This window comes from Glycine soja, chromosome 3 (genome assembly GCF_004193775.1).
Source record: "Glycine soja cultivar W05 chromosome 3, ASM419377v2, whole genome shotgun sequence".
In the NCBI taxonomy this organism is placed as follows: Eukaryota; Viridiplantae; Streptophyta; class Magnoliopsida; order Fabales; family Fabaceae; genus Glycine; species Glycine soja.
In genome coordinates this window covers 5,418,165-5,433,104 of record NC_041004.1, presented here as the reverse complement: position 1 = coordinate 5,433,104, position 14,940 = coordinate 5,418,165, and the positions used below count along the sequence as shown (strand labels likewise).

The following is a 14,940-nucleotide window of genomic DNA, read 5'->3' as shown; positions in this document are numbered from 1 at the left end:
AAATCGTGAACAACATAATTTTTCATTTTTTTTAATATAATTTTTCATTTTTTTCAATAAAAATATTTATACTTTTAAGTTTCTTAACAAATAAGCTTAAACATACTAATTAATATTGTTTGCCTAAAAAAAATACTTTTACTTCCTTAACTTAGGACTTTCCATAAATAATTAGTTAGTGCTTCACAAGAAAATGTCGTTTGTGCCTTTATGATGCGGTGCTTGGAAGTTGAAAAAAATAAAATTGTCCCACACCATAGTGTGACACATGCACTCTAAGCAATGTGACAAATGCGGCTTAATTTATTGCTTTCACTGTCTCCCTGAGAGCATCTTTAATGTTTGGATCTTGGGGATACATCTTAAGTTAAAGATCTGATCTTCCCCAAATCTAGCAATAAAGCATCCCTCAATATCCCTCTGTTGGAGATCAAGTTCTTGGGGAAGAACTCTGTAGATCCCCATAGTTTTAAAAATATATATATTGTTTATCTATAGATCCACATAGTTCTTGGGGAGGAAAATGATAGAAAAAATATTTGGAATGCACAGAGGAAGGAGATGAAGAAGAACAAAAAAAAAAACAAACTAACAACTGAAGATCCAACCAAAAAAACAAACCAACAAAAGATCCATGAAACAAAAATTAAAAAATATAATACATACTAGGGAAGGGGAAGGGGGGAAGAAGAAGGGGCGCATAGAGGAGGGGAAGTTGGGGGGGCGTGCAAAGAAGGGGAAAGGGTGAAGCCGAGGGGCTGCACAGAGGAGGGTAAAGGGGAAGCTGGGGGAGTACAGTGGAGGGGAAGGGAGGAAGAATAAATGCGCGGTGGAAGGGAATGGGGAAGAAGGGAAAATGAGGGGGTGGGTAAGATAATCTAACAAGAGATAGAGGAAGAGACTCTCGGTGAGGGTAAAAAAAACAATTTTTGTCAAAATCGTAGGTGCATACAGTGAACGTTGGCTACAAAATTCTGCCATTAAAGAGTAAAATTTGTAGACTTGTTTAGTTGTTACACACAAAATGTTAGGTAATAACATTCTATAAATTGCTTTAGTACGCACAAAATTTTTACATACAATTTTCATTCTCATTCTTCATTTGTCAATCTCAATCTCAGATAAATTTTATTTTGTGAAAGGGATCCAAATCAATTTGATTGGTAAGTTTATATAAATTTTTTGCAATATTACCACAATCTGCTTTGACCCAAAATTCACAAAATCGTCCTCCTTTCCCCCCCCCCCCCCTCCCATTTTACCACCACCACCAAATTATTTTATGTCAAGCACTCAAACCCCCTCCACCGTAAATTCTCAAACATTTCCTTCAATCCCACCAAACAATCCTTCCATGTTTTCAAATGATGAAGTTGGTTCGCAATGTCCACAATTTTGGGCTAAAAGATATCATCGTTGATGAAATAGGAGGATCTTCTACAAAAAGAAAGCCTCGGCTCGCCTTTGCAATTGAAAAAGATACACACATCATTAGTTCATGGCTCACATCTCAACCGATCCAATTGTTAGTGTTGATCAAGCAAAAGAAACATTTTGGTTGAGAGTCACGAAAAATTACAACAAATTTTGAGGCTAACACGCGAAAGAACAATGAATCAACTGAAATCATGATGGAAAAAAATTAATCTAGGCGTGCAAAAGTTCAAGGGTCATTACAAGCAAGCGATATCATTGAAGAAAAGTGATTGCATAGATAACAATGTCATGCTTCATGCATATGCCATTTGGAAGGAAGATGAAGGAAGTGATTTTGGTTGGGAACATGCTTGACGACTTCGAAAAGATCAACTGAAATGGTTAGACCAGTTTACTGAAAATTGCTCTAAAAGGATGGAGATTTCCACACTTGTGGAATATTCATCGTCATTTAATCCAGAAACACTGATAGAAGATTCTGAAGCTAACACATCGTCTCAAATTGTTCGTCCAATGGGGCAAAAGGCAACCAAAAGGAAGAGAAAGGGGAAATACGTAGGAATATCTATCAATCCTGTGGACTTAACTGGTGTGGAGGAAGCAATGAGGGAAAGAAATATTCTCGATGCCAGACTAGCAGTCTTAAGGGAGAAAAAATTGGAAAATGAGTACTAAGACATTCTAATGAATGACACATCTACAATGTTCGAAATGCAACTCGAAGACCATAAAGCTTTTTGTAATATAATTAGGCATAAACTAGGTATGTAGTATTAATTTGTTAGATAGTTTTAATTTTTTATAACCATCTTTTAATTTGTACTTTTAGGAATCGTGTTTGATTTGTCTTTTTTAAAAATATTGTAACCTTCTTTTAGTTTGTTGAATTTTTTTCTTTGTGAAACTTAATTGTTATAAAACTAGCCTTTGCAAAACTAGTTATTATAAAACTAGCTATTGCAAAACTAGTAGTTACCAAACTAGTTGTTGCATAAGTTGTTAAAAAAAATAGGTGTTTTATAATTTGCTATATAATTTTTCAATTCTCATTCATTCTTATACATCTTCTTCAAACAATCTTCTTCTTTCACTCATTTATGCAATCAATCACTCATAAAATGGATACAAATAATGACTTCGACAGAGTTTGAAAACAAATTATTTATGAAACACTTGACGATGACAGTGATGAATAAATCAAGAGCTACTTATGTGTGATGCAACAACAAGGAGGCAACAATAGTCAACGCAGAAGGCATAGAAAAGTCATTAATAACAATCATAAAATGGACATCTACCATTGATGAATGACTATTTCCAAATGAAACCTGATGTTGTTGGTAGAATGGGTCTCTCGCAATTGTAAAAGTGCACTGCAACTATTCGTAGACTGACATACGGATCACTTGTCGATTGTGTGGATAAGTACGTTAGAATTGGTGAATGCACTATAACTCAATGCTTACAAAAATTTGTAAGGGGTGTCAATGAGATATTTGGACAAGAGTACTTGAGAAGGTCCAACAACAATGACATCAATCGCCTACTATAAATTGGAGATGCACAAGGGTTTCCAAGTATGTTAAGTTCTATTGATTGCATGCATCGGGGTTGGAAAAATTATCCAGTTGCATGGTAGGGCCAATATTGTAGAGGTGAGCATCACAAACCCACAATAATACTTGAAGTCATTGCTTCACAAGACTTATGGATTTTGCATGTATATTTTGGAGTTGCAAGTTCAAACAATGACATCAATGTGTTAAACCAATCTTCTATGTTTGATGATGTTTTGTAAGGTCAAGCTCCTTCAGTACAATTTACAATTAATGAAACTTCGTATAATATAGGGTACTATCTTGCAGAGGATATTTATCCTGATTAGGCCATATTTGTGAAGACCATATCAATGCCACAAGGTCCTAGAAAAAATTATTTGCAAAATGTCAAGAAGCAGCGAGAAAGGATGTGGAACGAGTATTTGGTGTGCTCAAATCTCGATTCGTAATTATATGTGATCCATCACATGTCTGGAACATGGATACAATGAAGGACATAATATTGGCATGCATTATATTGAATAACATGATTGTTGAAGATGAACAAGATATATTCAATAATAATGTCAATGTTAGTTATAATCACATAAACAATGACATTTCAAATGTTGAAGTGTTTCGTGATGTTCTTCATGACTTGGCTACATACTTGCAAACAAGACGCATTATGTATACAAGAGAAATTCATCAACAACTTCAAGTGGACTTGGTTGAGTATATTAACGTTACAATCATAACAATAATGAAATTTAATTTTTCTTTGACATTAATGTGTTGCATTTTTTTACTATCAAATTTATGTATTTTTCATTTGTTTAACATTTAGTCATAAATAAAAATTAAATTTGTTTATTTTCCTATTTCTCAATATTTATAAATTTTTTCCTTACATTTTTAATTAAATTTAATTACTTAATTAATTATATTTAATTTAATAAATATTTAAAATGGGGTACACGTGAAGCCTACTAAAAGTTATCTAAAATCTCAAAATATTTACCATAGAATGCATTTGGATGAGGCGAAATTCTAAGAATTTTAAATGCTTCAATTGAAACTCTTTCATTTTTAAAATTTTGTGTTTGGATAAAGAAATTAAATTTCTTCATTTTCAAAATTTTAAATTAGGCTTCACATTCTACCCTGAACTTTGCTTTTCTGCTATAACCTTCAAGCCCAACGTCACTCACAAAGTCACCAACCACTGCAACGTCATCCAACTCTCCCTAAGCATCACCTTCCGTGCGGTGGAGCACAACTACTTCACCGTGAAGAAATTCCTAGCCAAACACGACCTAGTGAGACACAAGACAACCGCACTCCACAATTGCCTCAAAACCATATATGAAACTCTCGACGAGCTTAGAGAAGCACATCACAACCTCGAGCTCTACCCTAACAAGAAAACTATGTACTAGCACACCAACGATCTCAAAACCCTCATCAGCACCGCCTTAATGAACCAAGTCACATGCCTTGACGATTTCTCTCATGATAACTGCAAGTAAGTGCAAGGGGTTGCAAGTGTGAAAGCAAGAATGCGAGTTCAAGGTTGCGGTGCAATGCGAGTATCTATAGAAGAAGAAAATTTTAATTTCTCACGTTTTAGAAAAAAATTAAAATTTCACATTTTTAGTTGTTTAAAATTCTATTTTAAAATTCCAAAAATTTAAATTTTTCATAAAAAAAATATCCAAACAATAAATTTTAGATTAAAAAAATGTAAATTATTTTTCTTAGTTAAAATTCTCTATCCAAATGCAAAAGAAAAAAATAAAAGAAATCTCAAAAGATCTTCGATCTTATGTGACACTATGAGATCCACAAAAAATAATTTAAGATCCCAATTTGAAATCAACAATTTTTTTAAATGGTCATAATTAAAGAAAATTTTATCAACACAAAATAACAAACTCGTCACAAAATATCTTTTTGGATACATTAAGATAAAATTTAAATCTGGTTCCTTAAATGTTTCTAGCATTTTTTTCTAATTAAAATTAAAATTTCACCTCAATAATTCACTTAATAAAAATTTACATTAAATATAAATATAAATTAGATATATAAAACTCTTAATTTTGATTCACCTAAAGAATGATATCTAAATTTTGTATATACTACTAATCATCACTTCAAGAATCCTCTAAGCCATGTTGATTGATATACAACTTACAGCTGCTACGATCATCAACTATGCAAAGTACAACAATCCAGAAGCTAGAAGCAGGTCTGTTGACATCTTTTGTATCACTCTTTAATTACCACACCAAGTTTCCAATTTGCTTGCTCACTATAACAAGAACAGTTATCATAAAGAAAGAGTAAATCAATGAACAGGGTAATGGAAGAAACTGTACACTAAAATGATTTTTCATACGTATACATGTTACTATACTGGACACAGATGAACTACATTATAAATGGGGGGTAACTAACACGAAACACTACATCACGGAATTACAAAATTGGATAATCATAACTATATATCAAAAAATTATGACACAACACAAATATACATGTGCTTATATGAACAGGAGGCATGGGGAAATTTGTTGATAGCTTGGATCTGAACCTGTACAGCGCTTGCACGCTGAACCTGAGTTGTCTTGAAGTGAATTTCACCTCCGAAAATGGATCTGCATCGATCCTAATCTGCATGCTAGTATAAATGTTCATGCATATATATATGTGAACAAAGAAGACTAAGAGCAGTAGGATAAAGAATTTTGCATTTCAGGGAGATTTCCTATTCATTACAGGGGAGCATGACCACATAAACCTGGCTCAAGACAGAACCAGAGTATCAAAACATCGACCAGCTGAGAACACCTCTCACAGTAAATTCAAGAATCGCTCCAATCCGCATCATCATCTTCATCACTTCCAGCCAAAGCCTATTGAAATAATTAACATATTAGTGGACCCCAAAGAAAGGGAGAATCAAGAGAAATAGAAAAAAGAAAGAGGAACACACACCTAATATCACAGTAATTAAACAGATAGAGAGTGAGAAAGACCTGGCGAATTGCATTTGCTTTCTCCAAGATGGCAGCAAGCTTCAAATTTGTTTTTGGACCTTGAATGCTAGGTCGTGTAGTCACAGCAGGCTTCAAGTTGAAGGACTGAGAGAACCGAAAACATTTTTAAATAAAATAATGTTTTGAATACAAAAGGGTATGATCAGCATAAAGAAACAAAAGTTGCAAGCACTAACCTTTGTTCTTATCTGTTCTAGTAAAGAATCTCTTTCATCTACCTTCGGTGCAATTTGAGGCATAACCCTTTCAGTAACCTTCCTAAGCTGCAGTGGTTAAAAGGCAAACTGTTATGCAAGAACTTTGACCTTAAAAGGGCATTCAACGTCATATAAGAACCAGAAACTGCCTCACCTTGCTTTTGTCATGAGCAGCAACAGCATCAATTAGAGGATTACGAGGACGAGGAAGCTTATTCTTTGGTTTTCCATTTGTTCTTTCACTCTCAACGTCTGATGTATGATCAGATGTATCCAAGGAAGCTGACATTCCCCCCTCAAAGGGCGGGAAACTCTGATTAGGCTCCATACTTTCCATGTTTGATGGAGACATGAATGAGATAGGCAGACGTCCTTGTTCCCCTTCCACATTACTTATAGACTGCTGAAGTGTTTTAAATTCAGAACTAGTCTCTGACATTAATTGACTTGGAGGTAGAGTCAGGCTTTCATGAGAAGAGATAGAATCATGTCCAGGTCCAGGAACAGCACACTCAACAGGTGGAGATGGAGGGTTTGGGTTAGAACTTTGTTCCATTTCTCCCTCAGAAGAAACAATTTGACTGTCAGAACTGTCCATAGACACCACATTAGTTACAGACTGCAGAAGTGTTTTATCATCTGAACTATGCTCCGTCAATAATTGACTTGGATGTTGAGTCAGTTTTTCTTGAGGTGAGACAGAATCATGTCCAGAAACAGCACATTCAGCAGGTGGAATTGTAGGGGAATTCAGTACCTTTTCTCCCTCAGAAGCAACTGCATGACCATGTGGAGGCCTGTCCATAGATACCATATTACTCATACTCTGTTGAAGTGATTTATCATCTGGACTAGTCTCCATCATTAACTGATTGGGCGGTTGAGTTGGTTTTTCTTGTGGAGGGATGGAATTGTGTCCTGAAACATCATATGCAGCAGATGGTATCGGTGCACATGGGTTTGAATTCTGTATCATTTCTCCCTCAGGAGCAACAAAGAAACCTTGAGGAGGCATGGCCGTAGATGCCACAGGTAATGTTAAGAAGGGATTCTGAATTTGGTTTCTGTCCAGCAATAGGTAATTATATTGACCTTTTGATTCATTAACCATGACAGGAAATTGAAAAGGTATAGCAACAGGATGCCCTGAAACATCAACAGGAAACCCAGAAGAATCTTGGAGCTTATCACTTTCCACAGCCATGACAGGCAAAAATGGATTCTGATACAACAAGGCATCTCTTTCAGAAGTTGGCAAACCAAATAGAGATTGTTTATCGGGTCTAATTGGCTGGACTGAGGCCGGACTTACTTCTAATTCTTCTCTTTGTGAAGCTAGGGAAGCATGTTGAACCTTGCCCATTCTCCATTGCATAGGTGGTAGAGGAGGCATAGGTGGCATCTCATCAAGATTATTTTCAGTTGCCTTGGGAAAGAGGTTAGGAAGAAGAGGCTTCAATGGATCCATGACATGTTTTGCAGCATTGTTCTCCTGGCTAGATGACTGTGGAAAGGAATAAAATGATGATGGCTCATCTGCATGGATTTCTGATGCACATTCAGACGTAGCATGAGTACTTTCTTGCTCCAATTGACATATCTGCATCTGCTGACATTGAGATTTCTCAGAGGCAAAGTTTTTCTCATCTCTGACTGGGAATTCTGCATCCTGTTCACCAATTTGGGATTTTGAGAGCAGATCTAAATCAGTTTCAGGTTCTAACTGGTTGCCAGAAGATGATGAAAAACTATCTCTGCCATTTTGTAATGGATCATGCTGGCCATAAGATAATGATTCTGACTGCCGATCATCTAACCCCGAAAATTCAGGCACCATTTCTGCATCATCAACAAAAGCATCATGTTGGAATTTCTCCCTAGGAGATGACTTTTGATTATTATTACATATTTCTGAATCTGGAAGATCACAGGGAACCAGTTTGTTCAGGTTCAATTGTACATCCACAGAAGCAATTTCTGGTTGATCCACTATCTTCTGTTCCTCTAATTCTGTCAAAGAATCTCTAGCAACTGCCTCATCAACTTCCATCTCTTTCTTCGGTGAATCTGCAAAGGTAGAAAGAGGCTCTTCTAACTTGGTAATATTACTCATTGAAGAATTTACGACATCAGATGATGTTACATCTAGCAATGGTGCTGATTGATTTTTTCTCTTCTCAGCATTTGTGTCCATGGCAATTTGCGTCAATTCTACTTCATTGGATTTTATTTCCATTTGATAAGAATGAGAACTCAACAGAGGCTCTTCCAAATCTGAAAGACCCATTGATGGAGAACAAATCTGACTTGAAGCTGGACAAGTAACAACACCCACATCATTTTCAGCACTATCAACAGAAGGAACAGAATACACAGCTTGATCTTCTGACTGAACATTTTCAGTGACCAGATCATTTACCATCACATGATTATCAGGAGATGGATGTTTAAAATGAGCATCACCTTCAACTGAATTAGCACTGAAGGTGGATCCATTTATTTTATCATCATGCACCATCTTTGGTATCTCTTCAGCTTTTGATTGCAGATCAGAATATGAAACTTCAATTTCTGCTGAGCCTGGTCCATTCAGTGTGTTGTTATGAGTTGAATCAGATGATAGCTCCCCGGTAAAGCAACTGACTGGAGGAACATGAGCTACCGAATTAAGTTGGGTTGCTACAGTACAATCTTCATCTTTTGAGTCTTGACAATCACGAGCCAGCATAGCACCTGAATTCAAGTTTAATTCTTCCATGGATGGAGAAACAGGATCCTCTACTGGTGAACCAATATCTCTATTAACCAAAATTTTAGAAGGATTTTCATTGGGAGACTCTGCCTGGGAAATTTTGATTTCGGAATGATCACTGCATTCATCTCCATGAGCCAATTCCAAATCATTAGGAACTTGTAACAGATCATCAGAATGAATATATGGGTCATCATCATCCAAGTTGTCTAATGATGTTTTATCAGAAGAACCCAAAGGGTGAGCATCATCTGTTCCTAGGGAGAGAGAAACAGGTTTGGAAGTAATAGATTCAACAAGACCTGTTCTGTCTGCATCGTCATCATCTAATCGTAAATTAAGTTCAGCAGGGTCAGATGGGGTTTCATCTGAAGGTAGGATCACTGGTGAGGTGGATACAAGATCAGAACACAACACCAGTCCTGAAGTTGTCAGATCTGAAGAGGCTTGCCCCAAATCAGAAATATCTTCTTCATGAACAGGTGCATCATCATGCATGACAAACCTCTCACAATCTGTGTGTTGAAACTCAACATTATGGGGAAGCTGGTTGGATGGTGCATCTTCAACCTCCGGTTCACAATACTTAGTATTTGTGAATAATATAGGTTCTGATTGCATATTTTCAACTGCAGTGGTTAACGAATCAGAGTGAGGTAAATAGGATCTATCTTTCTTGAAATTTTTGTCTGATGTAGAGGAGCTTTCGACAGATTGAGAATCTGAAAGGTGAGCTTGCAGTTCTATATGCTGCCCATTTCCATCTCTTTTGAATGAACTATTATCATCTAATGAAGATGAGGTTCCAGTTGATTGAGAATCTGACAACTGAGCTTCAACTTTAATATGTTCTTCATTTCTATCTTGTTTGAAAGAACTACAGTCATCAGACATTGAGGAGTCCCCAAATGATTGAGAATCTGAAAATTGAGCTTGTAATTGATGTTCTTCTTTATCATTAGTATTTGCTGCCTTCTGAATATTCAAGAAACTACTCTTAGGTTTAAACTCATTGTCAGTTTCCAGTTCTGATTCCATGGTAGTTAAAGCATCCATGTAATTGTCAACTTCACTAGTCACATCATCAGATTGGTACCCATCTAAGCTGCCTTCTATTTTCTTTTGTTCATCGATAGCCAATTCTGCTTCATCAGGCAACATAAGATGATTAGAAGACTTCTTATCTGCCACACCATCTGAGATTTGTTCTTTCACCTTCACAAGATCTCCATTTGTCCCACCATCCATTTGTGAAAATGGTTTTAGTTCTAATTCCTTCTCATCAGGGGATGAATAGGTGTTTTTATTTCCCAATGACTTTTTCACAGGACTAATGCTGCTGATTTCAAGAATTTTAATCCCAGCCTCGCTAGCATCATCTGATGTCTGTTTCACAGGCAATGGAAAGATTGAAGTTTCACAAACCATTTTATGATCAGGTGAAGGAGTTTCCAGAAATTTCTCCATGTAACTCTTCCCAGCTCTTGTTTCAACTGCTGGTCCATTCAATTGTCTTTTCTTCAACTTCACTAGGCGTGCAGGATTACTATAACCATTCTCAATACGCTCCTCAAGAAGCAGTTGATGTAATCTACAATGATGGAAATTAAATTGAACAACCAATCATCATTAAAACAATAATGAGAATAATGAATTAATGCATCACAATAAAATTATTGGAGCTTACTTTGCATGTGATGGTACAGCATTAGGGGTTTCACCATCCCTCAGCCGTGCTCCTTTCTTCAGCTGGAAATGAATGAAAAAATAAGTACTCAATTTTCCATTGCATAAAATATTTTGCCAGGGAAATTACGGAGTATCACAACCCTGGTATAAACAAGAAAAAGCAGTGCTGAACAGTTGTCTGCCTACTTGTATCATATGTGGTCATATACTATATGTATGGATCAAAGGCAGTGAGTGGACCTCAAATAATTTACAAATTTACAGCAAGATCCAAATCAATAATAGACAACATGAAGCCAATCAGGATGATGCATTTAAACAATTTTTCCAGTACCAACAACGTAAATAAATGGTAGAATTGAAATTTGTACCTTTACTTTACGAATTCTCTTTTCTCTTTGAACTTCTATTGTAGCAGTTACAGATGAAGTTGGTTCTATTTTAAAGAATGATGGATCAGTATAACGCTTCAGACATGCCCCAGCCCCAGCTACATCAAACCTTTAAAGAAGCCAAAAGCCAAAAAGAACACATTTCAAAAATCTATAACATAATAATTATTTTCTAATCATATGTCTCATGAATCAGCTCATACTTATCCAGCAGGAACAGTCTAGGAGGACCACGACATTCTTCATATGAATCCATTATAAATCGAGGTAAGTCTCCACGAGTCACGAGATTTTGTTCAGAATGTAGATTAGGATGCCAATCAATACCTGCAATGCAATATGCAAGTATGTTTAAATTAGCAAAGGGACAAAACCTAATGGTTACAACTTAAATCACTATGACAATGACAAGTTACACACACAATGGGACTCTGTAAAATGAAATCTAACCTCCATTTGAATAGAATGAGGAATGATGAGTTTGAGAAAAGAAAGCCTTCTCTAGTGAAGGAACTTCAGCCTCAAGCTGTTTAACACGAGCCATAAGACCATGGCCTCTTGCAGCCGTAGCCATTACTTCTTCATGTAAATCATGGAAGATCTCAGCAGCAAACCTAACCAAAACGAAATAGTTAAATACAGAGAACTAAATGTCACCTAGTGACAATAAAAACTCTTAACTTGGAAAGTTAAAACATTGATACTGGGTTAAAAATTGCCTGCGCTAAAAAGGACAGGAAACAACTTCAAAGTTCAGATATCCTAATGTGACTTGGAACTCTGCCAAATAGAACTAACCTCAAAGAAATCAACTACACAACACAGAATGCTTGTCATACCGTGTGAAGCAAAAGCTAAAGTTAGGCCTTAATACAATTACAATCCAATACTCACTGAAGGAAAAATCACATTAACCATGTTCCATAATTCTACTCAACTATAGAATGGTCTACTAATTGCATTGTCTTCTCATCAAATTTTAAAATATCCGCAAATTCTAAGGAAAACATCAAACAACAAACATACTTTTTCAACAGCCAAAAAACGGTCTTGGCCAAAGTAACTACACTTCTCAAATTAACTACCATCTAGCCAAAACCTATCATCAGGAACCTCACTAATCCAAGATTTGTAATCTACAGTAAGTCAATCAAATTCAAACCAAGTCAACCTCATCCATCACTCAGAAGAGCAGCAAGCAGAACCTATATGCCCACCCAACACTTTCACAATTCAAACCAATCCCCGCACTACAACCGCCCAATTTTATTTTAATCCCCCCGTCAAAATTCTATACATACAAAGCACAAAAGGAAAAAAAAATAACACGAAACTATAAATTAACTAATTAGTAGCAAATTAACCATAACCCAACCACCGAATTAAGCTTCTACACTATCTTCCAATTCCGAACTTGCTCCTCGATCCAGCGAGCTCGCTAAATCCAAAACGCACACAATCTTTCCAAATTAAGCTAACTCCTCCACAAACCTCAAAAATTCCACTAGCTTTATCAATTTTTTCTTCCTTTTCCAAACTCGACACTGGTTCAACTAAACGCAGCCACCGAAAACCAGAATCACGAAATCAAAAACTCAACAGAGAGATAGAAACACGGAAGTAACGAAATAGTAAGAAGAAGAAGAAGTAGAAACTGACTCGGCGAGGTCGCCAAGCTGGCGCAGGAGTCCGACGAGGCCGGCCATGGCGACGGCTTCGAGAAGCGCCTCGGGATCGTCCTTGTCGGCGGCGCGGCACAGCTCGGGATCCGCCAGGCTGTACTCATTCCGAACGCAGTACTTCGACAGCGGCATTTTTCTTCTTCTTCTTTGAACTCCGCAATTCGCAAACCCTAGTTTTTGCGATCGTGGTGGCTCTGCGCTTCGATCTTCTTTTTCTCTCCTCTTCCGGCGACTCTGCGTCCGTGATGTTCCACCATGGAAGGAGAGAGAGAGAGAGAGAGAGAACGGAGATAGATAGAGTGAGAAAGTGAGAGAATTTTTCTTTTTTTTCTAAATAATAATAGTAGTTGTTTTTGGGGAAATGAAATGAATGAAGATACGGTGGTGGGTGCGTGAAGAGAATGACGGAGCAGTGCAATTCACCGTTGATTATTTAACCCAACGCAGTTCAGACAAAGTAATAATTTTTTTTTTCTTTCAAGAAAACAAAAGTAATACTAATAATTGTAAAAAAGAAAATTGACAAGTTAATCCGTTAAGTAAAAATCAAATGGAAGAGTTTCAGGTGATTTGGATCAAATAAATTACATCAAAAACTTTGCATTCAATAGTTACAATAATTAATACATAATAAAAATATTTGAATAGTTGCGGACAAAGTGAATATTTGATTTGGTTATTTTTTGTTTTTATTTTTATTGGAAATAGAAAATGATGATAGAATTGGGTTTGATTGAATTTTTGTGTTATTTTCAGATATTTTTCCAAATGAATTAAAAATTAAAAATAATAACACTCATCAGTTTCACAAATCTCATTTTTGGTAAAATAAAAAGGCAATGACGTAATTTTAAGCAAATCTAAAAATAGACAGTATTTTTTATTTTTTGAAAGTAAAAAATAAGAAGTCAAACCAAACATGTTTTCAAAATTCCAATCTTTTAAAAATGAAAATAATTTTCAAAAAATAAAAAACAGAAAATTAAAACAGAAAATGAAAATACAAATCAAACACACTCTAACTTATTTATTATTATCTCCAATTTGTGTATATAAGAAATAAATGAGAATATTTTTTTTAAATATAAAAAATATATGACTACCCTTTAAATGTATTAATTACTAATTTATTTTTATATTATTATTTATTATAAAAACTACTAATAAAATAAGTCATATGGTAAAAAAGTTATCTCTCAAAAAATGTAATTATGTTCTTAATTATGCAAAAAGATTTAAAATAAGTTATTTTATAATAAATTATCATTATTATGACTTTTAACATATTTATTATAACATTCAATTAATTTATCCTATATAAATGATAATTTATAATCAAATGATAATATAAAATTATTTTATAATATGGTTGCTTCTCATGAAAAAGTTACATAATTTTTTTCGGTATTTTCTAATATTAAATTTATAAGATAAATTTGCAGTCAAAAACATTTATAAGATAAATTGATGGTATTCAAATTTTATAATAATTATCAGAAATATATATTTAACATAATATATAATAAATTGATATTATAATAATTTTATATTAATAATAATGATAAAATAACTCAAAGGAATATATATTGAGGTGGTATTTAACCTAATTTTGAATGGATTTTTTAATTTTAAAAATAAAAGTAAGATTTTAAAAAATTAAAGTTGAAATGATTTTATAATTTTAATTTAAAAGCTATTTTTATGTATAAAAAAATTGAACAATATATCTTTCAGTTTTTTTTTTTTTGGTATAGACATGTCTTTCAGTTTTAAATTTTGAAATAAACGAGGAATATAGGTAAAAAAAAGAAAAACCGTTAAAAATGAACTTGTTGAATTTTTTTACGTATATGAATTAAATGTTTTTCTATACAATAATTCTTTTTTTTAGTAATATAGTAATAATGTATACAGTATACACTCTTTTTCTTTAGCAAGTTATACTCTATACACCTTAAATGCTTGGGTTTCCCTTTTTTTTTTTTTTTTTGAGGAAATGCATGGGTTAATAGATACTCTTAGTGGTGACCACTTTTAATGAGTGAATTTTTAAATTTGCTCCTAATTTTTTTACAACCGACACATTAATTACAAATATTAAATACATTACACATGTATATGTTATTAAAATAAGACTAGAGTTGTCAATATTTCTTATTTTTCATTAACCGAAAATGAAAACCTTTTTTTA

The 14,940-nt window shown here is 34.5% G+C and overlaps 1 protein-coding gene across 1 annotated transcript; it reads right to left on the bottom strand.

The window, feature by feature from the left end:
• Positions 1-5,303: 5,303 nt before the first annotated feature.
• On the bottom strand, positions 5,304-13,144 carry LOC114406018 (protein SCAR2-like). Its single transcript, XM_028368553.1, has 9 exons — positions 12,727-13,144; positions 11,518-11,681; positions 11,271-11,394; positions 11,047-11,176; positions 10,674-10,735; positions 6,389-10,577; positions 6,214-6,300; positions 6,017-6,121; positions 5,304-5,893 (listed from the first exon to the last, which is right to left on the bottom strand). Exons 1-9 carry the CDS (start codon positions 12,879-12,881, stop codon positions 5,843-5,845), a joined length of 5,067 nt encoding a protein of 1,688 aa, XP_028224354.1. The 5' UTR covers positions 12,882-13,144; the 3' UTR covers positions 5,304-5,842.
• Between the last annotated feature and the right edge of the window lie 1,796 nt (positions 13,145-14,940).